Below are 27,990 nucleotides of genomic sequence, written 5' to 3'. Positions count from 1 at the left end.
GAGCTGATTAAGTTCTTCATTACTCGATGTCAATTCTGGTAATATTATATGGAGTATGGACGCATGGCTCAAGAATGTAAAAAAGAACTCCTAGTTAAATTAAAAAGGGTTTCTTTGGAATGCTGTTTTTTTAGCACGGTGCTGTTTCCAAGTTTTTTAAAAATGTCTTAAAGGTTGCAACTGGAAATGACACTGTTAAAGTCTAAAGAAACTGCTTCAGTTTTTGGTGTGTTGCATTTCGTTTACAATGGTAACTGCTCCTTAAAGTTTAGAGATTCGTTTGGATGGACTATGGCGCAGGGCTGAGCGGGTGTGAGGTGAAATGGAGATTGAGATTTAATATACATATATAATAAATATACATATAAGGGCGGGCATATTGCCTCAAGGCATGCATACATATGTATGTACTTGTTTACCCGGGAGATAATATAATATACGAGCGCGTAGGTATTATGTATAAGGATTTGAATTTGCATATTCACGCTGCGGGTAGAGAGCGGTACAGGGCGCGGCGGCACATTGAATTTTTTAACAGGGCCAGATATGTGAGTTTTTTCGGCATTGGCTCGTCTTTGCACCTCCACATTGGTCACTAAATCTGTCCCCAGGATTCTCAGCATTTTCCGGTGAAGCCACATTTCAAAAGCCTCTAATCGGTTCATGGAGTTCATATTGAGAGTCAAGAGAGGGTTTCAACCCCGAACAGCAGTATTGACCATACATAGCACTTGACCATCCTCTGTCTTAGTTTTAAATTAAGCCTATCACTGCAATAGAATGATTTCATGCCATTGAATTAATTAAACATTAAATTGCCTTAATTTACTATAGAAATAAATACTCGAGAACAATATTAAAATCATATATTTTAATGAAAAATGTACACAAATCAATGAATGCACGTTATCCACTATTGCACTTGATAAACGTATATAAGGATCAGTGTTTGTCGAGCTCGTAGTACACCTTTCTGAGTTTCTGTTTTTTATTTTTATTGGCATGCTTGTTGAACTCCTTCCAGGGTTTACCCGACACTATCATCTCTCCGGTTGACGAGGACACCATTTTACTGTGAACACAAAAACATTATTGATGTCAGAAACTTTATCAACAAAGATGAAGCTGTTGAGGAAATACAACAACAACAACAACAACAACAACAACAACAAACCATCACGCCGTTTCTCCGTAAGAGTAGGCAGAGAGGATAGAACGCCACATCACTCTATCTTTGCATACAGATCTCGCTTCCTCTACATTCACACATCTTCTCATGCACGCGCGCCGATTATTCTGACTTTTGGCATATCCGTCTTCAAGTATTTGTTGGATTTGGTCATGCTGTGTCTATCTCAGTCTTCCTCTATTTCTGCATCAATCAACATTTGCATTGTAAATATTCTTAGTCGTTCTTTCGCAGTCCATTCGTTCTACATGTCCAAACCAGTGCAGAGCTCCTTTCTAGATTTTGTCGATAATGCTTGTCTCAGCCTTACATAAGGTACGGATCTCAACATTTGTGCATCTATCGTACATATCGTACAATTCGCCTGAGAGATCTTCGCGGAAATACAAGTAATTCAAATAGATCAAGTCTAAGAAGGAATCGTGTGCTAGAAATACCACATTGTAAAACGAGGCTAGAACAGAGACATACATATTTTATAGGCCCAAAAATGTTTAATTCTTTTTTTACTGATAATATGTATTTCGTTAATCCCATCCCAATAATGTTAGAATAAGTATAGATGTAAATATTGTGTTGTAAATATATATTAGACTATGTTACATAGAACTAAATAAATAAATAAATAATAAATAATAAACATTCAAAATTTTCTTTCTTTTAAAAAACACGCACTATCCTGGATTCAAACTAAAGATATTAACTCTTTTTTTCTATGATATATTTTGTTGTCCTTTAATAATAAGGAATAATTGAATGTTTGTTTTAACATTTTTTATTTACTTTTTTAATTACTATAAAAAAAAGTACCTTCTAATATTTTACAGAATATTTTCTTTTTTCTTTCTTATATTACACAAAAATATTTTACCTGTCTTTTTATTATGGGAGCAAAAAATATAAACATAAACATTTCTTGTAACCCACGAACAGGCCATGCCTTTGTGGGATTTTTGTTTACTATTCTTACTGTTAATATGTATTTCATTGCTATGTAATTAATTATTCTTTATTTTTTAAATACTCTGTTATACCTCTTATGTACATTAAAAAAAAAAAACAAAAAAATCATATCAAAACATAAATTTTAAAAAATAGAAGTTGACGTAATTATAGAGCGCTTATGATCTGTCATAGGCCGAGTTTTTTTTAATTTTAAATAAATACTTGAGCTCTTATAATTTACTTAGATATTTCAATTTTGGGGGCCATTTTCAACGAGTTGTAAATATCTCACTATTAGAAAATGAAAACCTAGTTGTGGAAGAGTGGGGTTTGAACCTCGCACCTCCGATTCGTGAGTCCGCGGCACTAGCCACGGGACCACAACCCATTTTTTAAGTGAAAACTCAAACTTATCTCTAATGAGGAGGTTTAGTGCTACGGGAAATTGGATATAAAAGATGTTTTCTTAGATGCGGTAAAAATTATAATTGTACAGCTAAGTTTCTCTAAAATGTATGAAAAAATTAATAAAAATGAACTACTTTAAACACAAGATGAATAAATTCAAGTTAAGAGTTGCGTACTGAGCGACGTCTAAAAAGAAACTAATGGGTCAAAACTTAAACCTACTTATTTATGAGTAGTTGAGTTGCCTTCTGTTTGATGTGCGTATGCGGTTTCTGGACTATTCTTAATTCTTTGTCTGAATGTTTATTAACAAATAAAAAATATATATTCATTGAACTTCCTCATTGAAACACATTTTATATATATTTTATCATCGATATATTATAATGATTGAATAAAAAGATTTAACATGAAAAAAAAATACATATACGAGGTTTGTTCAGAAAATAACAGGAAGTTTTTAATTTCGCGGGTTTGGAGAGTCCGCTTGTCAATTTGGCTGCCATGGTCAAAGTAAACAATGAAAACAGCTGAAAATTTTAGCATACTTAAAGGGCATGTATACCGACTTAATAAAAAAATGACAATCAGACTCTCCAAACCCGCGAAATTTAAAAATTCCCTTTATTTTCTGAACACATCTCGTATTTTAAATGATAAGGAATCAAATAAATTCAAGTTCCTATAGCCATCTGTTGAAATTTTTGTGATTAACATAATCCTAAATACATATGATAAATTTTGGTGAAGGATAGTTTTAAAAGCTAAGAACTAAATTAAGCTTTGACTCTTCAGGTAAAGATATGATTTATTTTTTAAACACGTGAATTATTTGTAAATTTGGGATTTTTTCAGAACAACATGTGTAACTATACACAGATACTTTGTTAATGTATTTTGAGCTTTCAGATTACATATTGCAGTGTTTACGAGAGTGAGGCCAGTAAAATGACCGCTCTCTGTTGTTACAAAGTAAAGTGAAGCAGGAAGAAAATACAATGGGGTTAGCATCGCCAGAAATAATATTTACCGAACAGTTGGCAGGCCGGTGTATTTCCCAGAAACTCCTTTGGAATGTGCCTTGAGTTTGGACCCCCTGAAGAAGGCTTTGTCCACATCGTCGGCATTGTCACCACTCTATAAAATAACATTTTCATTAATAATTTACAGCGATACAAATTAACCGTATTTTGTAGAAAGGCCAACCGACATGAATTATTGTATAAATTAATTAAATATTTGAAATATATTCATTATAATTTTGTCTCTTTTCTTGCTCTTAATCATTAAATCAAATGCAATTTTCCACTCCTACTTTCCTTCATTCATCTTTCACCACTCCTTATCAATTTTCTTATTTTCCTTCTCACTATCCCCTTGTTTTGTCCTTATTTCTTTTATTTTAATAAATAGTATATTTATTCTTTATATAGTTTAAACTTTAAACCGTTGTCGCTTTATTGCAGTATTATTAGTGCAGTATTAATATAATTGGATGGCAGGCCGTATTATGCATATTTTTTTTTTGTTTTTTTATTTATATTAATTTAACCTGTGAATCTGTTTGAATACGAAATAAATAAAATAATATACGACAGAGATGGAGAGAACCTAAAAGTACAGAATAATAATTATAAAATATATTAGAATAGGGCGGGGCTAGTTGAACAAAAAGGCAAGTTTGGCAATTGAAATATCTAAAAAACTAAGCATCTTATGACAACACTTTAAATCAAGAAAAGAGGGGGACGAGAAAGAGGAAGAATTCCTTAATTATTATCGCCCGACTGTTAGTTGCTGCACGTCGATCGCTCGAGGTGCACAGAGGATACTTGTATCATAAGGAATATAATAATTATCCATTCTTGTATCCATCAGTATTTCTAGCGGGATGCTGGATTACAACACCCTCGAATCTCGTCGGAATACTTTCCTTGGGAAACATTTCTATAACCTGATTACTGGAGGCATATATAATCCAAATACACTGAAAGAGATCAGTTTGTATGTTCCCAATGTTTACTAGAGCGAGATCTCAAGCACTGTTTTACACACCCGGATGCCGTACGAATACAACACAGAATTTACCAATTAATAGCCATAGCGCTCTGAATACAGCTTCTGCAGATAACGCGGACCTATTCGTATGTATTACATATAAACAGCAATTGAGCAGCGATCTGCTTTCTATTCATTAACTTATCATTAGCAATGTTATTCAACTTTATATTGACTCTGGGTATATGGGTATATGGGATTAAACCCATTACACAATGGAGACTACAATTTTATCTATTAAAAGTGTCTCTGTTCCAGGACTGGTCTTCATTGAGAGTTTGCACATTTCAACTTCCGCTTTCGTACTTCAATTGTCAAATAAATAAATAGAGGTTAGTAATACGATACCTTGGTAGCTCTTTTCTCCTGGGGGGTCATCTCTCGGGTCTTCCCTTCTCCCTCGAGCTCGGGGAGGGGCAGGTGGGGCACGGAGCGGAAGGTGGGCGCGTCCAGCCCGGGCGGGGGCACCGCCAGAGGCAGGCGCCCCTGGCAGGCCGCGTGCAGAAGGAGGCGAGCCGCACGAGCGCAGTCCGGAGTGCCCGCCCCGGTCATCAGCCCACGACTGTCTGTAAAGAAATTTATTTTGGGCTTAGTAGGTTTTAATTTTTAAGATGTCTAAATTAGGGACTTTGAAACAGGCATAATAATATTAAATAATTAAGTTACAGAACGGCCGGTTGAGGGATGGTGACAGCTCTGATTTCTAACAAGCTAATGCACTAACATACCCTATCGTTATCAGAATTGGGAAAATCAGATTGAGGGTGACCGACAAATTGACTATATATATATATATATACTAAGGTGTACTGGCGGTGATATGGGCCACCGGAAGCATTAAATGTAACATCTGAATTACACCAATCTTTCAAAAACAAAGTATTTTTTCAAGTACGGAGTCGTTTGATGGAAAGTTAGCCTTCAATAGATGGCGTTACGTGACAACAAATGACATATTAGTTTTGACATCTGCCATCCAACACATGACATCTGTCAAAATTTAAAGCAAAAAGAACAATTTGTTTGGTTTTACGGCCGTCGCAAGCAAGCAACTTGTGTGTTTTGTGAAAAATTGAAAAAGCCGAATATCGTTCAGTGATTAAGTTTCTTCACAAGAAAGAGAAAAACAATGCAGAAATCAAAGCCGAACAGAATGCTGTTTATAGCAAGTTTGCACCGTCGCTAGCAACAGTAAAATTTTAGAAAGCTGAATTTGTTTGTCGTTGTTAGAGTGTTTTTGATGATGACCACCCAGGGCCCTTAAATATCAACACTACGCTGGAAATTTGGAAAGTTTGGATTTTTTTAAATGAATAGCTCCACTAATTCTGTATAAATAATTTCCAGTATATAAGTTCGGATGTAGAATTTCTATAAAAAAGAATTTTTGTTTTTGTTGAAATCCTAGAGGACATTTTTTTATCTTAAAAAAACCTCCTGAAAGTTTTACTTTTTGTAGATATTTGAGCTTTGTGAAAACAGTCTTAATTATTGTGTACTTTTTTTAAACCATTGCGACAGAAAAAAGAACAAAATTGTTTTATTATCATATTTGTTCAGAGTTCAAATAATAAAAAATACAAAATAAGGTGAAAAATATAACACAATAGAAATATGGGATTTTCTGTTGAGTTTATTTAATTAAATATTATTTAAATTTATCATTGTATTTGGTGATTGCAATATACTATAACGTTGAGAGGAAGGATTGAATGAAGACAATAATTACTTTAAAAATTTGCATGTATAATATAATTTTAAAAAAAACATACGAATTGAACACAAAAGTATTTAACCTACTTATTAGCTCTAAACTTAATATAACAACTTAATAATTAACTTAAATTTACCCGGATATGAAGACGTAATGAATGACCCTTCGGGTTCTCGAGCAGCTAGGGTACCAGCGGAGAGTGGGTGTTGCACAATTTGGAGGCTGCTGAGATCCGGACGGAGATCTGGGGTTGGATGGCTTCTCGAGGAAACGTGGCGTCTTCTGACTTGAGGGTTAGCACGGCGGGGGTGCTAGGCTGCGAAGGTGGCAGTGGTAAGGCCGGCGCTGGTGGTAGGCGAGCGCTGCTGGCTTGATTGGCACGTCCTCTGACTTGAAGATGCTGAACTGCGTCGGTGGCAGTGTTGAGTCCTACGCTGCTGGTAGGCGGAAGCTCTAGGCTTAAGGTTGGCACGTCCTCTGACTTGAGGGTGCTGAACTGCGTCGGCGGCAGTGTTGAGTCCTACGCGGCTGGTAGGCGAGATGACTTAGACGTGGCGGCGGACGGCCACGTATTTCGTCCTGGCAGACTGGCCAGGGAAGTCCGGAGACTGAGAGCAAGCCGAACGGCTGAGTGCTTGATGCCAAGTGTCTCCTTCGGCGGCGTGTACAGATTATATATGTTTTTATGGCCACGCCTTTCAGCTTGGCGCTCGTCTGGATCTGCCAATAAGGGATGTAAGATCCAGGGTAGGTACCACCCTATTGGTAAAGGTGACGCCCATATTTCAGCAGTGTTGTCGGTTCCAGAACGAGATTTCATAATTCTACTAAGTTTAATTTCAATTATATAATATTAAAATTCTATATCATCTTCTTAATCTATAATCTTAACTTTATAATTTTACTACTAACAACATTAAAATAATCAAGACATGGTATTATAACTTACAATATCCTAAGTACTTAATTACAATTTTATTTTAATATTTTTATGATTTGAAGAAATTAATTATACAACAAACAAGCTTGAAAAATATTTATAAAAATAACATCGATGTTAACTAAATAATAATTGTAAGTTCTAAGAATTATATTGACAATAATATTAACAATATTATTTTATTTGTGTATACACATTTTAAACAGTAAAATACAGAATCTCGATAAAATATAATTAATTGACGTCAACATAAATGGAATCATAATATCAGATAAAACAGAGCAATGTCACTGAACTGAATGTTATGTAAGGCAGAAAAAATATTTTACATTGGAAGAATTGAGAAGCATTTTTGTTAACAATGAACTAGGAACTAATTAATAATTATATATGAATTTATAAATTATATATTTACGATATTATATAAAATAATAATTACTAGTGGTCGGCCCGCTGTGTCATTTACGAGATGAGATACGGGTTCGATTCCCGATACCGGAAGAGCAGTAATTAATTTATGTAAGTGGTACGAGTACATGCATTTTATTTACGCTAGTCCCTAGACCGAACCGAAGCGTTGGAAGGATCATCTTGCCATCATATAGAAACGACCGGAATATATGTCGAGCGCGTTAGTACCCTATGCATTTTTCTGTACGCAGATAATCCGGGCTTAAGTTATCACGTTCCGGAGACGGGAGTTTTACCTTTTATGATGGGGTAGGATTAAGTCCGGTCCCTTGAAAGAATTTCGGGATTTACTTCGTCGTACGGAGTCGTGTTTTATTGACCTCTGTTAATAAGTGCGAAAACCCAAGTATTTACCCGTGGCGGGTTGCAAGGAATTTGCTTAAGCTTTCAAAATTTACCAGGACGCACGTGTATAATTCTTATCATTGTCGGTACCCTTAGTTTAACCCCAATTTTATTAGTTACTTATTATTTTTGCCAAAGGGTTTATTTGTAAACACCGCTTTGGGGTTTTTCCATACATCAAATATGTATATATTTTTGTGGAAAAATGCTAATATGATAACTCCGCCAATAGGGGAGCTGGCATATGGATTAAAAACTGGCTCCCGACTTGAACCTGTTATAAACATGGGTTAAGGATTACATAAAATATATTGAAGTGGTTCAACATCGATTTTTAAAAGGGTTAGGCTGGAGGTTGGGCTTATCCAGAGACAAATCCGGCCTTCTAGTCTTATTTTAAATTCTCAACTCACTCTTTGATGCACCTGAACTACTGAGCTCAATAAAATTAAATATTCCAACTAGAAACCTCAGACAAAACTTACTCTTTCATACTGATAACCATAGAACTAACTATGGTTTTCATTCCCCTATGCCCAGAATTCTTAGGTCTGCCAACAAACATACCAGTCTTGATTGCTTTGATAACAAGTAGTCTTCTTTCAAACGATCACTGAATCAAATTCAATTATAAACACCTCTCTCCCGCTTCCACTCCCGCCGAGTCTACTATATACCATTGTGTCTTTCTACTTTCCTTTATAATAATTTTCTATGCATAAAAATGTCCTTAAAAATGCCCATTGGGCGTATACATGAACAAATATCTTACAAGCATACGAAAGGAGTAGGTCCCGAGCGGGGAGCGCCTCCGGGTGTTCCTCGGGCGCGGGAGGAAGGAGGATGGCGAGCCTCCGTTCTGCTGAACGCCGCCCACCGAGCCCCTCGGCCAGGAGCCCTATAGCCTCCATGTAATCTTTCATCTGCGGGACAAACATCAATCATATTTATTATTTATTTATTTTAGGGCGTATTAAGTCCTTTTAACATTTCTTAACAATATACTCATATACAGGTACAATTGAAATAAAATACAACTAAAGAAAATTAAAGCTAGGACAAAAATTAAATAATAATTACTTCCTCGAGACAAGATAAAAATATCTTATTGGTGAGAAACATGCAAAAAGTTTGTTTTATTTCTTTAAGATTCCAGTAATCCGAGAATTTGTTGAACCGAACAGGCTTGCGTTTTAAAAATATTTTATTTAAATAAATGATACTTAGTGCCTTTAACATATTAGGTTAAAAATACATTATTAAATATACATAGAGGTAAGTAAAGTTTTTTTTTTGGCATTTCATTTTATGAAGGATGATTTCTGCCATCCATAAATAATTTTATGTAGACTGGGATTTTTAGAAGATCTAAGTAGGAATAGCAGCCTACTAAAAGTTCACACCATTCTCACTCAGAAATCTAATTTATAAGTAAATTACAGCATTTGGAAATAAACTAATATTAACATCAACATCATCATCATTCCTTTTCCTCACCTAATTGTGCATAGGCCACGGCATTGGTATACCAATTGCAGCGTGTCTTGATTATTTTTATTACATGAAGGTAAGGTGATCAGTCTTACGCTTCAGGTACCAGTCTAGGGACTATGAAATATTCTGGTGTGAAAACACCCTTTTAAATAAATATTTCATATCAACCTTGTCGGGAATCGAACCCAAGACCTCATGAATGGTAGGCAAACGCGCTGACCATTACACCACGATGCCGATTTATAAAAAAATTTAAAACGTAAATAGAAAATAAAAAACATATAAATATACAGTGTTCCCGGGCCAGACTGCGAAACTTCAGAGTAACATTCCTCAAGCTTTAAAAAATATCCTTAATTTTTTTTCCCAAAAACTAATTTTTGTATTAATTATAAAATTCCTCTCCCTTCTACAAACCTCTACCCCTCACCTATTAAAAAATATTGAGATAAAAAAACTCATTCTACCAACGAAGCGATTACACACCAGACGCAGACAAGGGAAGCAGCTGTGCTGTGTAGGGGATTGTGGAAGGGATGCTAGTCCGAGAAATTAAGGGTTTACTCCATTTTTAGATTTATAATCTATAAAAAATAAGATAAATAGTTTTTTGTTTTGTACACCATTTTGTGAAAAGGACCTAAATGTTATTGTTATGTTATTTGTTACAATCAATATAGTGTTAAGTTTCTGAAAACCAAGTTTTGTAAAATTTCCATTCAAAATAAACGTAAAATTTAAATTTTTCAATTAAAAAATGATAAAAGCGTCATCTATAAATAATTAGTTTCATATTTTCATTTAGAATCACCTTAAATATGAAATATGACACCTTATGTATGACTTGGTGATGGTTTCAAATTTTAAATATTTGGGTAAATAAATCGTAAGAACGCAAATACAGTAAAACTCAAATTATCAGGATTAATGAGTGCCAGACGTCACCCGGATATGTAGGAATCCGGATAATTTGATATATCGTTAAATTAATGCAATGATTTGGAAGAAAAAGCAAAATTCACTCTAAGAGAAATTTTTTATTGCCTTTGAAATAATACAACGAATTCGAATCACATTAAAAACTTACTTAAACATGAATGGAATTCATTTAAGAGCATTTTTATAACATCTTCTTTATTTTTTATTTCCTGACAACAATCCGGATATTTTGCAATCCGGATTAATGGAGTTCAGATAGACGCGTGTTCTACTGAACTTATTTAAAAATAAATTCTTCTTGTCTTTTATTTTATTACGTAAACAAAATGTTTGTTCCTTTTTTCTGAATTTAATAAACCTCGTCAAATGAAATATGTCGCTGTCCTCCTCCTAAATAATGGAGGGTTTTGGCTTTTTAATATCCAAAAAGAATCTGGTGATAATAGAACAGTATTTAAAAGTGAATGTTTAATGGGTGCGTCGACAGACTTACAATCACCCACTGAACGCTGAAGTTGACGCCCCTTGGATTGAAGCCAAATAAAACTACTCGAGACTACAATGGAAACAGTCTTGCTGAGCTGTTGGCAAATTATTAAATGTGTTTTTTTAACAGCAGTCAAAACATATGAAAGTGTTGACGAAGCAGGCAAAAAGTAAAAAATAAAAAAAATCCCAAGAGACAGAGAACATGAATAAATATGCAGAAAATGTAATATTTCATTGGTTGATAGGTAAAACTCATTTAGTATAGATTTATGCCAGAGTGACTTTATGTCACTTAATTCCACATTTTTCAACAATCTCTCGCATGAAAAAATCACTAAGTCCTTTAATCGATCCGAAATAGCTGTTTATGATTGTATCATTTCACTCATTACAGTTTTGCAACTGATGATAAATCGTCTGTTTACTTAGTTAAGTCCAGATTACAAAAATGTTCAGAAGACAATTAAAACACTCCAAAACATTTAATGTTAGTCTAAAAACAATGTTTTTCCTAACATGTAATAGAACACCTTGTTTTTAAAACCTCAAATTTAACAAACCAACAATTTTTCAGGAGAGTGTTTAAACTGCATACCACAGTTTTACTGTCATTTTTATGTGTTTTGATGAAATAAAATCATAGATATACTTTAAATGTACTGTAGAGAAATTGAACATTTTATATATCGTAAAGGTTTTAAACAATATTTGGACCTGCGTGGTTTTTAGACCAAACTTAACAAAACTAAACCAAAATTAGTGTGAATAGTTGAAATTGTGGATTTTCAAAAACGTGTTGAACTCTCCATATTCAGATTTGTAAAAATAATCTGTAAACACTGCTAAAAACCTAAATCAAAGAATACCCACAACACTTTTGAACTGTCAAACAATGTGTGATAGTGGCCCTACATAGTGGTAGAAATACTAATTAAATTATATTTTTTGTTCATTCATACAAATCGACATGGGCAATTGCTGTTTGAGAAAGAAAGAATTGTAGAACTTTATGGCTGTATACACATAACCATTTATTTTCTGTTAGTCCTAGTTTGTTCATAAGTAAAATTATTTGACGCTCTTGTATTTCTTGGATGCATATTGCAGTTAAAATTAAATTTAATATTCTTCTTTATTTTATTATTTTTCATCTTAAATATCATCTTGACCCTTTCTGTGTAAATTAATTAATCTAAACAGAGCATTTTTGTAATTTTATTTAAATCTGTAGTTCTAGTATATTAATTAAAACTAGATGTTACTTGAAGCGCTTTATTCATCATTCTTTTAACTAATTCTTGCATTTGTTTACTACACTGCGACAAACTCACCTGATCGATAGGAAGAATTCCATGCAGCACCATTTCGGCCTTAGTACACACGAAGGATGGCAACACCAGCCCTGGACAATCGCACAGCATCAAGTCATCGGTGAGGAGAAGAGTTTGGAAATGTTTGGTTTTTCCAGGAGTTGCACTTACAGAAACCTAAGTTATCCAATAAAATTATTTTTCTGACAATATTTGAGTACCTCCAAATCTATTACAAGCGCTAGATACAGTAAAACCTCGTTTTTACATTCCCCAATTTTACGTTTTCCCGCTTTTAACACCGAAATGCTTAGGTCCCATTATTTTTCATACATTCTCATTCAAATATCCCCCCAATCAACTTTTTAAAAGTTTTTCATAACCCCGGTTTTATACTCAAAAATTTCTCAAAACTCAATTTGATCTGTCAAAAGACATCGAGCTGCCGCCGCGTGAATGGAGAATAAAATCGAGGTAAATAAAAAAATGTGTAAATTATTATCTCACTAAATTATATGTGGATGCAATGTAATTGACCATTTTGTTAGTGTCTAATTTTGACATTTTAGTAAATTGTGACATGCAGTTGACGCATATTTAGGAAAAATAAAGTATTTAGATCAATAAATTACGATGCAGAAAGTTTAAAAATTTGGCAATAGAAATATTATTTGAAGTTATAAAAACAATATGGAAAGAAGATAGTTTAAACAGTTATCATAAAAGTGTGAAACAGTTTTGCTGCAATGTAAATGACAGTTGAAATCCTGTGGTGCCATACTAAAAAAATTGATACCGTATAAATAAAACCTTCCAATAGTTAGGGAAAAAATCATTGTATATGCATTTAAGCAAATTCAAAGTTTTATTTTCGTGTTTTTACGGTTAAGTACCTACGTAAAATTATTTAAACATGTTATTTTAAATTCAATAAAAAAAACATACTGTAGTATTGATTGAAAAAATACTAAATATTTTTTATTAAATCCTGGGTAAATACGAATAATCCCCAAGTATTTTACAATTTTTCATTTCCTTACTTTAGCGTTTTCCTCAGTTTAACACTTTTTTGCTGGTCCCTTTAAAAACGTAAAACGGGGGTCTTACTGTATTCATTTTATCAAGATAGACACCTCAACAGAGATAAATCAATTTTCAAATAATAGAATAAGGAAGCTTTTACGAAGCTTATAATCAATCATAGTTGATTTTAGCTCTATTGCTTATAAATATGATTTGATTCCTTCAATGATTTTTATAACTCGCACGCTGTGGACAGTTATAAAGGATTACAGGCCCAGTTATGTATTATTTTTTTTGTGTCTATGTGATGTTGCTAGTAATTTGTAATAGATTAAAAAATAAGTTCCGAAAATTGAAAAAACATGAATGCTTACACATAGTGCAACTTTGATAAGCCTCAACTTTTTTTATTAGTCCAGTGCAATTAGCGCAAAAAAAGGGATTGCGGTCGTAATTATTCAGATGGTTGGTTCTAATTTTTTTATATGTTTTATACACTGGTCTCCCGATGTTGAATTTATGTTTTCTCCTTGGCGCTTTGTCAAAATAGTTGGTTCAAATTTACAATAACATTGCTTTGTCTAGAACTTTCCACCAAACAATTTTCTTATATCTTTAATAGGTACCTACTTTAATAGCTATACTACTTTGGACAAATCTTACATTGGAAATGAGATATCTGTCAAAAATGCAATTTCGGCTAGTTAAGGATGGCAAAGCATGCATAAGCGTGCCATGGTCGAAAACATAGATTTTTCATCAAAATACCATTATATAAATTGTCTGGCCTAATTATCATCTTTTAGTAACAAATATCAGTCTTTTTTTTAAATATTAATTTCGTATGTTTAAAAATACACAAAATTTTATAGCAAAAATGATTACCTTTTTAGATGTCATGAGAGAATTGATTGTGCTAGATTTTCCTACATTGGGGTACCCAACCATCCCGACAGTAGGAACGCCACTCTCCGCACATGTAGAACTCTGCAGCAACTCTATCAGCTCTTCTCTCGTGAGGACATCTGGCCTATTTTTCTCTGTCCAACTTACGGGACAAGGCTCGTCCGTAACCCCAGCTTTGCTACATCCAGCAGTATCACTGGAAAGCTTTTCACCATCGGCAAATTTGACAGCCTTTTTTTCAGAAGCGGCTGCCATCTCTGGTAATTGGGGTTCAATCTCAGGAGATTTAGAATCATTTTGAATTAGTGTTACATCTGACGCGTCTGTGTTTTCTTCGCCGGTTGACATAATTTTACAACCTGGTCTCTTGTCAACAGTATCTAAAAGCTTCTTCTGAATATTCAATAATTTTTCAGCTGTTTTATTAACAGAAATGTCTAGCTTGCTAATACTGTTTCTCAAACCATCGACAGTATTTAGGTCATAGTCGGAGTCAGATTTTTCGTCATCTTCTTTAATATCATTATTTTCCGCGTTCTCATCTTCACTCTCCTCTTCTTCACAGCTTTCGTCTCCTTCCTCTTCATTTTCTTGATTTCTCATCGCTGCATTTTCCAATTTGGTTTTTTCTGCCGCAAGAACAGCGGAGTAGAATGCAACTTTAACACCCTATTAAAGAAATATATATAAATGAAATATGCGAAAGACAGAGAAATAACCGAGATGGAAATGGAGCTATGGAAAATTTTCTCACTTGTTTATCAAAATATTCTGCCCAAGCCTCTCTCTGGGGTTCACTGAGTAAGTCGGCTTTATTGAGGAGCAGCAAGGAATATTTAACACCAACCTCCTTTGCATAAACCTCCAAATCTTTACACCTAAAATAAACACACAACACAACAGTTAGACTCATAATCAACAATACGTAATTGTTCTTAAAATATAGCTGCTATAAAATAAAATATAACTGTTATAAAAATATATATACATATATAATTATCCAACATATTTCTATTTGCAGGTGACACATCTCTAATATTTAAAATAAATGGAAAAGCTACTGATTTTCAAGAAGTAAATGACACTCTTTTGAGAATTCTAAAATGGTTTATTGCAAATAATTTAGTATTAAATGCAAAAAAAAAACAAAATGTATTGAATTTGCTTTACCCAATGTAAGAAATGTTGACATACATATAATTCTAGATAACAAGAGGCTAGACATAGTTTTCCTAGGTCTATCGATAGATTCAACCCTACAGTGGGCCCCTCATATAAAAGCTTTAGCGGCAAGACTTAGTGCAGCAGCATACGCCGCCGCCGTCAGGAAGATCCGACTAATAACGGATGTAGCTACAGCGAGAATAGTCTATTTTAGCTACTTTCACACTATTATGTCGTATGGCATTTTAGTGTGGGGTCGGGATGCTGATATTTCCGCACTTTTTGTTTTGCAAAAGAGGGCAGTGAGAGCACTGGCGGCTCCTGACCGAAAACATTGGCAGTGCATTTTTTTACATGTTGTCAACTTGTATATTAAGTTCAATAATATTATAGTAATATGATAGGTCGGACGTGATAAACGAGCAGTAATATGACAGCCCGCGCACCGGAACTAGAAACGCTAAATGTGCCCAACATAATACGCACGTTATAGTTAACTAAATTTATACTAATATCATGTCATTACGCATGTTCAAAGTGACATTTCAAACGAACTTTAAATCTGCGCATGCGTCGGCAGTGCCCAGAATATGGATATTATCTATTATCCCGGAATATGGATCTAACGCACAATTCATCGGTATGAAGCATTGTCTGTCTCGCTCAAATGACGATTTTAGAAGATATAATATAGTTCTTACAAATTCAGGGTAAAAGATTGTGCAAAACAGAATATGCACTGGGACGATTGCGCATGCGTAGACAAGATGAGAAAATCGTCCGCTAGAGTCGATTTCGCTAGATATTTTGGCGCTAGTATTGAATATTATGATGTTTACGTGTTTAATATTGCAACGAATCCCTGTTTTTTTCTACCTACTTATGACATATTTTTACTATCAATAAAATTACTAATTTATTTACAATAATTTTTACTTGGCAGTGCACTGCACTTATGCACATACTAAGGAACCACCTCTGAGTGAGGGGTATTTACAACTTACAATTTTGCGATTCTTTAAGAAATCTTTTAAAAGAAATAAACATTATGACGGTATATGGTCAGTATATTTATGAGAATATTATATATGTGCGTGAAAATATGTCTCCCTTTCAAAAAATAACGACAAATATAATTACAATACTAGAAGTAAAGAAAAATTAGTAAGCCCGAAAATAAAGCTAAGTAAGGTAGGCACATCCTTAGTATTTTTAGTATTATAATTAAAAAAGTTGTTATATTATTTGAAAAATACTTTTTTGTCATTTGCCTGACCTGAAAAGCAGAGGATTCCTGGCATCAATAACTTGAACAAGCAACTGAGATCTCTCCAACACGCGCCAGAGCTGTCTCCAAAACTCCAGATTCTTCTCGTACGGTGTCAGAATAAGGCCTTCTGTATCCTAAATCAATATTTACCATTTCACATTATCCAAACAATAAACCATTTATTTTATTCTGATAAATACACATATTACAAAAAAAATCATAACATATCCCTAACTCAATGGGGCCAAGAGCCCTGTGTTGAGTTGGGATACAACATAACGGAAAGTGGAAGCATGCATATTATTAAATAATACTAAAAATAAAAATTATTAGATAAAAATAAATTTTAATAAACTTTTGGACAACAGGCTTAGAAGTATATAAATCCCTTAGATATAATCCAACTTGTGCACTTCTCCTGAAAATGGCTTTCGTGTTGGAGAACTTAATATGTTCATCCAAAACATCGGACACTCTCGAGGCCACAAAAGAGAAATTTCTCTGAGCGAAGTCATTTTGGTATTAAATAATTCAAATTACAGGAAAACCTCGTACGAGCATTGTGCTGGGATCTCCTCTTGTAACCGCATGACCAGAAATGTGTCAATGACTCTTTTAAAAAAATAGTCTAATGTCCAGTACCTTCATAAATTGAAACAATGTCTCAGATGGGAAAGTGGGGGACATCAAAGCATCATTAAACTTCTTAGATTTTCACGGCCGTTAAGATGCACAATAAGTTTTTCTGGGTTATTCAGTACCTAACGTAACACATATTCATACACAAATAACATCAACCCTGATGATGGACGCTGTAACGCGATCCGAAACGTCGGTAGAGAGTACGAACGACACACGGCATAATAACCCAGAAAAACTTATTGTGCATCAAAGCATCACTCTAAGAATTCGTTTTTGTATGTTAACTAGGGGTTTTAGGATTCACACTATGTAAATTTACCCCTCAAAATTGGACAGTAAATAAAAATGATATTGAAAATAATTTATTTGATTTAAATTATTTAAAACTCACCCTTATTTGCCGCCTTAGTTTGACCCTGCGCATTGCAATAAAATAATAAATATTTTTATAGAATCCTCCCTAACAGTACACCACCAACACACGTTTTCAATAACTTTTCCCCACTGTTTCATTGAAATATAATGTATTGTATCTCTTTCGACTGTTTTTTTTTTTAATGTACCTACACCTAAGATAACATTTCTCATTCTTCATTCCCTTTCTGCACCTAATGGTGCATAGGGCACTGCATTGGTACACCAATCGCAGCCTATCTTGATCATTTTTATTAAATTATATTATGTATTATTCATAACTTCATTTCATATTCCTTCTTTCCCACCTGCTTACAAGCCTCTAGAATAGAGGCTTAGTGAGTTATTCCTTAATAAAAAAAATATAACAAAATATGATCAGTCTTATGCTTTAGGTGCCAAATATTTCATGTCAACCATGACGGGAATCACGCCCGAGACCTCTTGCATGGTAGGCAGATGCGCTGACCATTACACCACGGGACGGACAAAAAAAGTGTGTTTTTTATTATTATGCAAAATATACATGTACCTGCAACAGTGCTAACTCTCGACGCCAATTTAAAAACGCTAGGTTCTCATTTTCTTTGAGTTGTTCAGCTGACATGTCTTTACTCCACTGGGGCCTAAACAAATTTTAAAAAATCAAATAATTCCTTCAGTACGCACAGAATAAAATTTGTTTTTTATCGATAGGAATCAATTCAGGTTTGAAAGGGTTAATTTTAGAGATGGGCCGACTATGACTTTGGCCGACTAGTTGGCCAAGCCGATCATTGTTTTCAGTGGAGTTTGTGTGGCATCGGCAATGTTCATGGCACTTTGTTTACAGCTGAGTCTCTCGCATTTGACGCGCAATCATGTCGGAACAGGTTTTTGTTTACAATATGTTTATTTTCTGGGTGATATTGAAAAACTGTGAAGCTGAATCTATAATGAAAACTATTAATATAGGTTACGATTTCATTTTAATCACCTATTTTTAAGCGTAGAAATATGAATAATGTAAACAGCCAACTAGTCGGCACTTTTTGCCGACTAGTGGCCGACTACAAATATGGCCGGATAGTCAGCTTTCCCGACTAGTCGGTACATCTCTAGTTAATATCAACATTATGAATATGTAAAAACAAAATTAAATTTAATATCTATTTAATGTATACCCACACACAGGCCATTCCTTCGTGAGATTTTTTGTTTGTTTATCTGATGGCGTGTTTGTAACATTTATTGCCAAAAGCAAAAACAATTTTTTTTAAATTAAAAAATATAGTACCTTCTCGGAACACGAAGTAAATGTTTGGACTCGGCGTGTTTCTTTTCCATTTTAGCCCTGGACTCCGGAGTAGTGACAGATTCAGTCCCTCCCAACGACACGAGCTTCAAGTTAAGTTTCTCGGCTTGAAATTCAGTACCGGCCAGGGTAGCAGTTGATAAGAACTCCTGGAAACTTGACTCCTCAGTAACAGACTGGAGGTTGAGACGACCCCATTCGTACCCATCTTGGACTTCTGTTGTGTGTAGCTGCAACGAAGTTGTAAAAACTTAATAAAATATTATATTTGACTGATAAACATCTCCGAGAAAAAGCCAATAAGATTTTGTGAAATAGTGAGTTATAAATGAACAATTTTTGTGTTTATTTATCAATTTTAGTGTGTTTAGTTACGATTGCCTACTTTGGACAATTCTAAGCGATTGTTAATATTTTTTAAATAACTTAAAACTTACCATAGACCCGTTGTCTACTTTTTTCTTTCCGCGAGAGGCTCCGAAACGGTCTTTGACCAGAGCACGACCTAACACCTGTTTTCCTTGCTTCCCCATGACTAAAATGCAAAACAAAATAATGTTCATAAAAAGTAGATGCAGTTTTTATCGTAATGTTTTTGACATCCATTAGTTGTAAAATGTTTCTAATATAAGAAGTTGACGAGGAAAACTTACTAATTAGATTTTAAGTTGTGTCGCACATAAATTGATAAAAGTCATTTATGTTTACTGCTCACTCTTGCACAAACGTCAAATATGAAATGACAACCTAACCTAAAAAATTAATAAAGATAGACATATGGTTACCAAAAGCAACTCAAAATACGAGTCCATAGAGAAAAATTGTACTAGTATTATGGCGCGATTATTTAAAAAATATATATTTAAAAAGTTCTGAATCGTCAAAATATGTCATTTACCTGCGGATACAATAGTAGTTTAAAAATTAATTATTACGTCTTTTAATGTATCTACTTATGCAATTTTTAAATTTAGGTGGTTATAAGGCGTTTGTGAAAAAAAAACCACTAAAAATATATGTTTGATTCGAAAAATTAGAACTCTTGTCTATTAATAGTATTTTTTAAGCAAATGGTTTTACTTTCAATCTGAATTTTATACCATATTAATCTATTTAAAAATGGTACATCGTTACTATTACCGCTTTTTAGATTTGTATATATTATATAGGCAGCTCTATTTTGTGATTATAATCAGCAAGGAAAATATAACGCAAAATAAACATTTTCACCAATGGCACATAGAATAATTTTTATAATAATCCAATTTTTTCCTCAATGCTCCAGTTCATTTTTGATCGATCTAGTTGATTGTTCTCAATATACAAATTGTTGCTTTACTTTTAAAATGAGTGATAATAGTCCGATTCTTGTAAAACTCCAAAATAATGTACAAACTGTCAAACTTAATAGGCCTAAAAAGCGAAATGCAATTACTATTGCGATGTACAAAGATTTGACTAAAATTTTAAATGATGCTGCTAAAAACGATAATGTGATAGTTACTGTGTTAACTGGATCGGGCGATTATTACAGCAGTGGAATCGATATAACAAGTTTTCTAGAGACAATGACGGATCATTCATTACTCAGAGAGGCTAAGCTTGTAATAAGAACAATGGTTGAGGCATTTATCGATTTTCCTAAAATATTGATCGCAATAATGAATGGACCAGCAATTGGAATAGCAGCGACTACATTAGCATTATGCGACGCTGTTTATGCATCAGAGAAGGTAATAAAAAAATACATAATATCTAGTTGCTTTTATTTGCATAAAATTCAAATATGCTACATAAAAATAAAAATAAAAATACTTAAAACCGTTGATACTATCTACCAATGCATCTTTTAAGGCTTTCTTCCAAACACCATTTACGACATTGGGACTCTCTCCAGAAGGTTGTTCAACATATACATTTCCGAAAATGTTTGGGAACAGTAAGGTAGGTAGTATTGATTATTTATTTTTACAAAATTTACGGTAGTAAAGTACTTTTGACTTTATTTATGTGAAACATTTAATGGCTGTATTGAAATTATACGAGACTATATCGAAATATTTTTGTTTGGAAACAGTGAATCAGCTTGTTTTAATTTATTGTGTTGTTTGCAGGCAACTGAAATAATATTATTTGGTAAAAAAGTCATGCCGCGTGAAGCATTACAACATGGTTTTGTATCAGAAGTTTATTCATCAGACGCTATGCTAGAAGAAATATGGAATAAAATAAACAACATCGCATCATTGCCGCCCCAATCCCTAGTGATTTCGAAAATGCTGATGAAACACTCCGATAAAGAATATTTGAAACTTATCAATATCAAAGAGTGCGATGAGTTGGAAGAAAGGTGGAAATCAGAAGAATGTTATACGGCGGTTACAAATTTTATAAGTCCTACTAGTAAATTGTAAAATTTAGAACCCATAAACAGTGTTAAAAGGGTGATGGTAAATGCAAATTACAAATAATGCACACACAGCATGTATACAAAAATAACATATTTAGGCATTTATAAATTGGGTTGTCGGTAGGTCTTGTCTTTTAAATACTGCTGACTAGTAAAATTTAGATTTATGCGCGGCTTGTTTAAATCCCAAAACAAACCATGTTTTTATCTCTATCTCCGCTGTTGTCCCTTGCTTGTCAATTTGACATTTCATAGTAAATTGTCTGAAAGTTGTATCGGTAGATTATAGTTCAGTTATATTATTAAACTTTTAACCTAATGATTTATTGAATACCGTGTGCAATACAAGTCGTTTTTATTAACTGCCTAAATTTTCCTTCAAGTACACAGAATGTCTGAATCTTTAATCTTAGTAAGTGTAAAGGACAAAGTTCAAATCGTGCAACTGAACAGGCCCAAAAAACGAAACGCGATAAATATTTCAATGTACAAGGACTTGACCAATATTCTCAACGAAGCTGCAAATGACGACAATATAGTTGTGACAGTTTTAACCGGCTCGGGGGATTACTATAGCAGTGGAAATGATATATTGAGTTTTATGGATACTTCAACTCCCGAGTCTTCGCCCAAAAATGCAAAATTTATGATTCAGGCATTTGTAGAAGCATTCATAAACTTTCCGAAAATTTTAATTGCGATTATGAATGGACCAGCCATAGGAATTGCGGCAACAACTTTAGCTCTCTGTGACGTTGTGTACGCTTCTGAAAAGGTATTTTTTTTCATATTTTTCCTTAAATTTGAATGGTCGTAATGCAACATGTGTTATGCTGGTCCCCTTGCAGCTAGAATTCATTAAAACTGACCTTTGTCTCGTGTTTAGATTTCCATAATGGTTATGAAACAAGCTATAAATTTACATTTGGGTTCATTTTTGTATTCTAATGAAAACATTTCTTCAAACAGAACTTATTTGGATGTGTAGATAAAATTATTTTCAGTTTGAGTTAAACAAACTTATTTGGTATACATTGATTTCTAAGAATTCCCTACCAAATATAAATTCTTTTGCGCGTTGTAAGTTTACATAATATATGCTTTTCAAATAAAAAATTGTTCTTGCTTTGTTAGTTGTGTATTATTTATTTGATTGATTTATTTATACTTCATTAAGTTAGTTCATAACATCTTAAGAACTGATATAAACTTTTAATAACATTACAATTTTTTATCCAATATTTTGTTTTTATTTCCAGGCATTTTTCCAAACTCCATTTACAAAATTAGGTTTAAGCCCAGAAGGTTGTTCCACATACACTTTCCCAAGGATGTTTGGAACTAGTAAGGTATAAAAAATTAAAAATATATTCAATTTAACAAATTTTAGTCTGCATTACTTTACAGGCTGGGCTGTTTAACCCATTACGTAATGCAGACGGCAAATATAAGTTAGAAGTTAATTCATAGAAAGCAGATAGATGCTAAACTGCCGATATGCACAGAAAAATAGATCCGTATTATCCGCAGAAGCCATATTCAACAAACTAATTGCCCTATTAATGGGTGAATTCTGACTTGCATTTGTGCAGCTTCTGTGTGCGTAAAACAGCGCATGAGATCTCGCTCTAGTATAATTATTGGGAACATACAAACTGATCTCTTTCAGTATATTTGGATTATATATACTTCCAGAAATCAGCTTCCGTTTTATTTGAGGGTGTTGTAATCCAGCATCCCCCATATGGATAATAATTATTTTCTTTAAGATATAAGTATTGCAAAAATCGCTTTTGAACCATCCCTACTTCAAAGACGTGTTTTGATTAATTTTTTATAATGATGATTCACGATTTTTATAATTATTAGTGTGTTATTAAAACTTCTGCATGCACATAGATTCAAATGAAATAAACCAAAAATAATTTTAATTACATCTTTAAAAATAAACATTAATTATTAATTTTAAAAAAAGTTAAATACTAAATTTACTCCACTGAATAAGGTATTTTCATGTTTTAAAATTATTATTAAATAAACAAAAAATACGATGGGAATGGTATTAGTATTTTTTTCATACGACGTCGGAGAAATTTTCTACAGAGGTTTAAAATTGGCATATTTTGAATTATCTGAAAACAAGATGTACTTGTACACTATGTTTATTAGAAGCGCAGTCAGCGGGCATGAGGTGTGACATCAAAGTGACATGATGCTAACTGCGAGCTGTTTTGTACGTGTTAATTTTCAAACCAGAAAATTATAAATGAAAACTTGTTTTGAATGCATTGATAGTTATTTAACTTAGAAGGAATGGGTTCATACTGACCCATTTTTTCACACTGCTAAGAGGTTTTATTGAGAACTCAGCCATTTTAAAGAGTATAAATTTTTATGTTCCTGATGGTTATTTCCAACAGCGTCAGCACAGACTGTTTTACCTCCCGACTTCCAGAAATAACCTGCCTCTGGTTATGCCAATTGGAAGAGCAGGCAGACAGCTGAACATTTATCACTTTGGAGAATGACATCTTTCACATCAGTTAAACTATGTTCAAGAGACAAATACTCTTGCTATTGGAGAGTATTATACCTTAATAAAGTCGAACCATTGCTCAAGGGTACCTGGTTTGATATGTTGTCCCAATAAAATGCCTTGAATATTTTTGAATTTGAATCATTACAATCATAATAATCCGCTCTAGATAAATATTATATTTTTAACATTATTCCCGACTTGTGAAAATACCTTAATATTGAATATTATTGAGCATTAAAAAATATTTTTTTTTCAGGCATCTGAAATTCTATTATTTGGACAGAAGATAACATCGGAAGAGGCGCTAAAGTACGGTTTTGTATCTGAGATTTATTCATCGGAAGCAATGCTGGAAAGCATTTGGCACAGGATTTATAGTATGACCACTCTGCCTCAAGAGTCTCTCATGAGTTCCAAGAAACTGCTTAAAAATTTCGATAAGGAGTACCTGATGTTGGCCAACATTAAGGAGTGCAATGAACTAGAGGAGAGATGGAAGTCTGAGGAGTGCCTCAATGCTGTGGCTAACTTTGCTAGTCGCATGAGCAAACTATAAATACCGAACAATATTTATGATCAGCATAACAACATGTTCATTGGAAATGTTTAACTACCTGCCCGAAAATCTCAAAGAATAAAATGCACAACTGGAATAAGGAAGTTGATTTCTAGTGTACCAACTAATTAACTCAAGCGTTGTACTGAGTACTCACAGGTTATTCTATTATATTCTGGCGAATGGGGGTCATTGCTATTTAAGCTCCTGACGTCGCTGCGACGTGTGTAGATCTATTGTGACGTGTCCCTGTAAATTATCACCCTCCAACCCCGAGGCCTTAAAGTAATGGGCTATTAGGTAGAGGGCGAGTGCTCTCACATCCTCAACTTTGACCAATGGTCCACCGAGGATGCGGCTTCTTTTGTAATATAAAGTTCCATATTCACATAACAAATTTAAATTCATCATCTGCACTGCAGAACCTATATCTAGAAATTTCGGAAAGATTCATTCTAGCAAGGTGTTCATTCTATTTGCAGTGCCCTGTAAGGGCTCTAGTGATAACCCTTACTCGGTTTCGGCTTAGTTTCATTAGGTCGAAAGCAAAACTTTTGCGAGTACCCTCAGCAGTTCCTTCGCGTGGTTTTGACCAGGTGCTTTTTGCCAGAGCATTATACTCTGCTTCCCCGGGCCCACAACCTAAGTTTACCCATGATACAGGTTAGTACAAATCGTTAGATTCTTACTCCGCTCAATACAGGCATTTTTAGTGAGGCGGGAAATGACAAAATCAACGTTTTATTAAATATATGAATACTCAATAAATATATACAGGGAAATTATGACTTGACTGTTAATGAATAGATTTGATAAAAAAATAAATAGAAAAGCTGATATGATTTAAGAAACATTAATTCACCTAAATCATTGGATTCGACTTTGATTTTAACATTGCCTGCTGATGTTTTTTAAATACATTTATTTGCCACAGTGTTATCACATCAAATATTAACCAGTTTATTTCTTTGTGTTAATCTCAAACAAAACAAGTACATGTAAAGTAGCTAAAAAGTTGGTACTGTTTATAGATGTTAACAATTTAATTTTTAAAAGGATTCATTGAAATAGCTGCATTTTAAAATTGAATTTCGACTAACAAATATGAATAACGAATTCAACTTATTGAGGTAGATATTAGAGCATTGCTGGCTCTTTCATTTTACACATTTTTACTGAAAACCAAAAACTTACAATCTTTACTAGCCAGATATCTCCCGCATGGTACAGTGTAACATAAACATTTGCATGTAAATATCTAGAATATGTTTTACCGCCAATTTAACACACTGCCTAAAATGAACAGAGAGACCGTTCCGCTTTTGATTCTGCATAGCAAAACTTATCCCTATTGACAGTATTTTTCTTTTCCAAAAGCATTCCAAAATCTTTTGATTTGTTTGGAATTTAAACGGCTAAGCATATATATAAATATATATTTTTATTGATTCTACATAAATTTTATTTGTGATTTTTTGATGCAGTCAATACTTAGAATTTACAAAAAAATGTGTAATTGAAAAAGAAAAATCATCTTTCTTATAATATTGATTAAGACATTCTTTAAGTGGACATTTTATTTCTTTCTCACATTGATATTAACAGCTAATTTATAATATTTCTTTATAATACTCGTATTTTAATCAAATTAATTTTAAACTATGTATTTACTTATATGATTTCATTTAACATAACAATTATGCCATATTTGACTGCAGATTTCTTTGGCTATGACAAAGATTTTTTAAATATTATCGATCCTTGTTCTTAAATGTTAATAAGCTAACCTGAGCGCCATTATCCTTATGACTACCATACGACTATGAATAATTTAAACATTATAATAATTGAAACATAAAATAATTTAAACTATAAATATGACTTCTCATTTATAGTTTAAATTATTTTATATTCTATGATTATCATTATCCTAACAATTTAACAACATTAAACAATTTAACAACTTCACTAAAATCAAGAGATGGAAGAATTGAAGAAATACGGATGTTCAAATGTAGGCAAAATGGTAAATGTTACACAGTGTGTAAAGTGGCTGCTTAAACCAGCCAATGACAGATTGTAAGCCCTGTAAATGCCTAGACTTTGATATTCCTTCTCTATAATGTTTTCTATCTCTGTTGTAATTTGTTAATTTAAAAATGGTTTTGATTTTATGCTTTCTGACAAATAGATAATACAAACACAAAGTTCTGTCATAAATCCACTTTTATTATAATAATTAAATAAAAAAAGTTACAAGTTTAAGTGTTTATGATTTGTTTTCTATGACTGCCACTGAATTTTTTTGTTCATTTTGCTTATTATTATTAAAACATAAATGTTTTATATTTTGTTTTTATGATTGTATTTTTTCAACACTGTTTCGAGGCATAAGTCGTTTTGAAAAAAATTGACCTAGTAATAAATCCATAATCCGTGAAATGAAATACTAACATGTATTTGAAAACATATATTATATATTATATTTTTTTTCAAATCTGTAGTGAAAATAAACAACCTGCCGATCTTTTGAGTTATCATGCCATGCGTTATTTTATTATACACTCAATACAAGGCACAGCAACTGAAAAATAGAAATAAGCATCCAAACAATCTAAGAACCTCGAGAATTAATGTAAATATTCAAACTTATTATTTTTCATACTGAAAACTTTCTTCTATAGTTGAAAATAGAGTCACATTTCTACAATATTTAGTTACAGTAAAAAATATTTTTTTATTTTCATCTATTTTTATTAAAAAATGTAATTTTGTATTGTGTAGGCATCCTATTATTATTATTATTATTTGCCAACGATATACATATTATGTTTTTATTTATTTATCTTATTTTAGCCATGCTGTGTTTGGAAAGACACAAATGTGTGTGTAAAAATTTACTGTTCATAAATTAATGTGAGTTCGGTCTAAATTTCAAGTCACAATCTTCCGGTCAAAAATAATTACACACAAATTTTAGTTTTATAAAACCGTTAAATATAATTTTTCAACAGAAATACCTTAAAAGATGATTGCTTTTATCGAGTGTTAATTTAACTTTTTAATGGAACGATTTTGTAAAAAAAAAACAGCATTTTAAAATGCTCAAGTTGTACAATTTTCATACTTTTTTGTGTTTTTTACCAATTTAATATTGTTTTAGTTATTTACTCATAAAATATATATTTCTCGGTGCAAGTTCATAAAAGATTGTTTATTTATAATAACTGGCAACTTGTACACTCATAATAAGAAGTCTTTTAATCTTAAGTATAATTCTTTGACTAAAAATAAGTCTTATGATTTTATAAACCATCACCATATCTCAATTGTTGTTAAAATCCTTAGGGTTTAACTATGTTAAGATTGCATCACTGAATTTCTTATTGTTATTTTTACTGAAATAAAATATATGTTTGTTATATTCAATTGTTTTATTAAAATTATTCAAACATCAATCATTAAACATA

The 27,990-nt window shown here is 32.9% G+C and overlaps 3 protein-coding genes across 3 annotated transcripts; 2 read left to right on the top strand and 1 right to left on the bottom strand.

Moving 5' to 3' along the window:
- Positions 1-850: 850 nt before the first annotated feature.
- On the bottom strand, positions 851-19,769 carry Ns3 (nucleostemin 3). Its single transcript, XM_088231501.1, has 12 exons — positions 19,669-19,769; positions 19,453-19,550; positions 18,998-19,245; positions 18,254-18,347; positions 16,672-16,799; positions 14,986-15,109; positions 14,211-14,900; positions 12,324-12,479; positions 8,843-8,993; positions 4,949-5,166; positions 3,573-3,679; positions 851-1,072 (listed from the first exon to the last, which is right to left on the bottom strand). Exons 2-12 carry the CDS (start codon positions 19,546-19,548, stop codon positions 943-945), a joined length of 2,142 nt encoding a protein of 713 aa, XP_088087627.1. The 5' UTR covers positions 19,549-19,550; positions 19,669-19,769; the 3' UTR covers positions 851-942.
- Positions 19,770-20,304: 535 nt separating this feature from the next.
- On the top strand, positions 20,305-21,918 carry LOC148278367 (enoyl-CoA delta isomerase 2-like). The gene is made up of 3 exons (XM_088231520.1): positions 20,305-20,748; positions 20,870-20,959; positions 21,130-21,918. The coding sequence occupies exons 1-3, from the start codon at positions 20,362-20,364 to the stop codon at positions 21,427-21,429; spliced, it is 777 nt and encodes a 258-aa protein (XP_088087646.1). The 5' UTR covers positions 20,305-20,361; the 3' UTR covers positions 21,430-21,918.
- LOC148278366 (enoyl-CoA delta isomerase 2-like) lies at positions 21,644-24,614 on the top strand. The gene is made up of 3 exons (XM_088231521.1): positions 21,644-22,200; positions 22,685-22,774; positions 24,221-24,614. Exons 1-3 carry the CDS (start codon positions 21,817-21,819, stop codon positions 24,518-24,520), a joined length of 774 nt encoding a protein of 257 aa, XP_088087647.1. The 5' UTR covers positions 21,644-21,816; the 3' UTR covers positions 24,521-24,614.
- The last annotated feature ends 3,376 nt before the right edge of the window (positions 24,615-27,990 follow it).

The sequence above is a fragment of the Micrasema longulum genome, unplaced genomic scaffold, assembly GCF_059751315.1.
Source record: "Micrasema longulum isolate JH-2025_06_02 unplaced genomic scaffold, ASM5975131v1 h1tg000888l, whole genome shotgun sequence".
NCBI classification, from domain to species: domain Eukaryota; kingdom Metazoa; phylum Arthropoda; class Insecta; order Trichoptera; family Brachycentridae; genus Micrasema; species Micrasema longulum.
Note: the sequence above shows the minus strand (reverse complement) of the source record. Positions and strands in the feature narration are given on the sequence as shown.

Bases quoted from the DNA above. Each gene is read 5' to 3' on its own strand.
- LOC148278366 (XM_088231521.1), top strand. From the start codon at position 21,817: ATGTCTGAATCTTTAATCTTAGTAAGTGTAAAGGACAAAGTTCAAATC. The intron at 22,201-22,684 runs GTATTTTTTTTC...TTTTATTTCCAG, and splicing joins TTGTGTACGCTTCTGAAAAG to GCATTTTTCCAAACTCCATT. The intron at 22,775-24,220 runs GTATAAAAAATT...TTTTTTTTTCAG, and splicing joins GGATGTTTGGAACTAGTAAG to GCATCTGAAATTCTATTATT.
- LOC148278367 (XM_088231520.1), top strand. From the start codon at position 20,362: ATGAGTGATAATAGTCCGATTCTTGTAAAACTCCAAAATAATGTACAA. The intron at 20,749-20,869 runs GTAATAAAAAAA...GCATCTTTTAAG, and splicing joins CTGTTTATGCATCAGAGAAG to GCTTTCTTCCAAACACCATT. The intron at 20,960-21,129 runs GTAGGTAGTATT...TGTTGTTTGCAG, and splicing joins AAATGTTTGGGAACAGTAAG to GCAACTGAAATAATATTATT.
- Ns3 (XM_088231501.1), bottom strand. From the start codon at position 19,548: ATGGGGAAGCAAGGAAAACAGGTGTTAGGTCGTGCTCTGGTCAAAGAC. The intron at 19,246-19,452 runs GTAAGTTTTAAG...ACTTCGTTGCAG, and splicing joins AAGTAGACAACGGGTCTATG to CTACACACAACAGAAGTCCA. The intron at 8,994-12,323 runs GTGAGTTTGTCG...TTTGTCCCGCAG, and splicing joins GAATTCTTCCTATCGATCAG to ATGAAAGATTACATGGAGGC.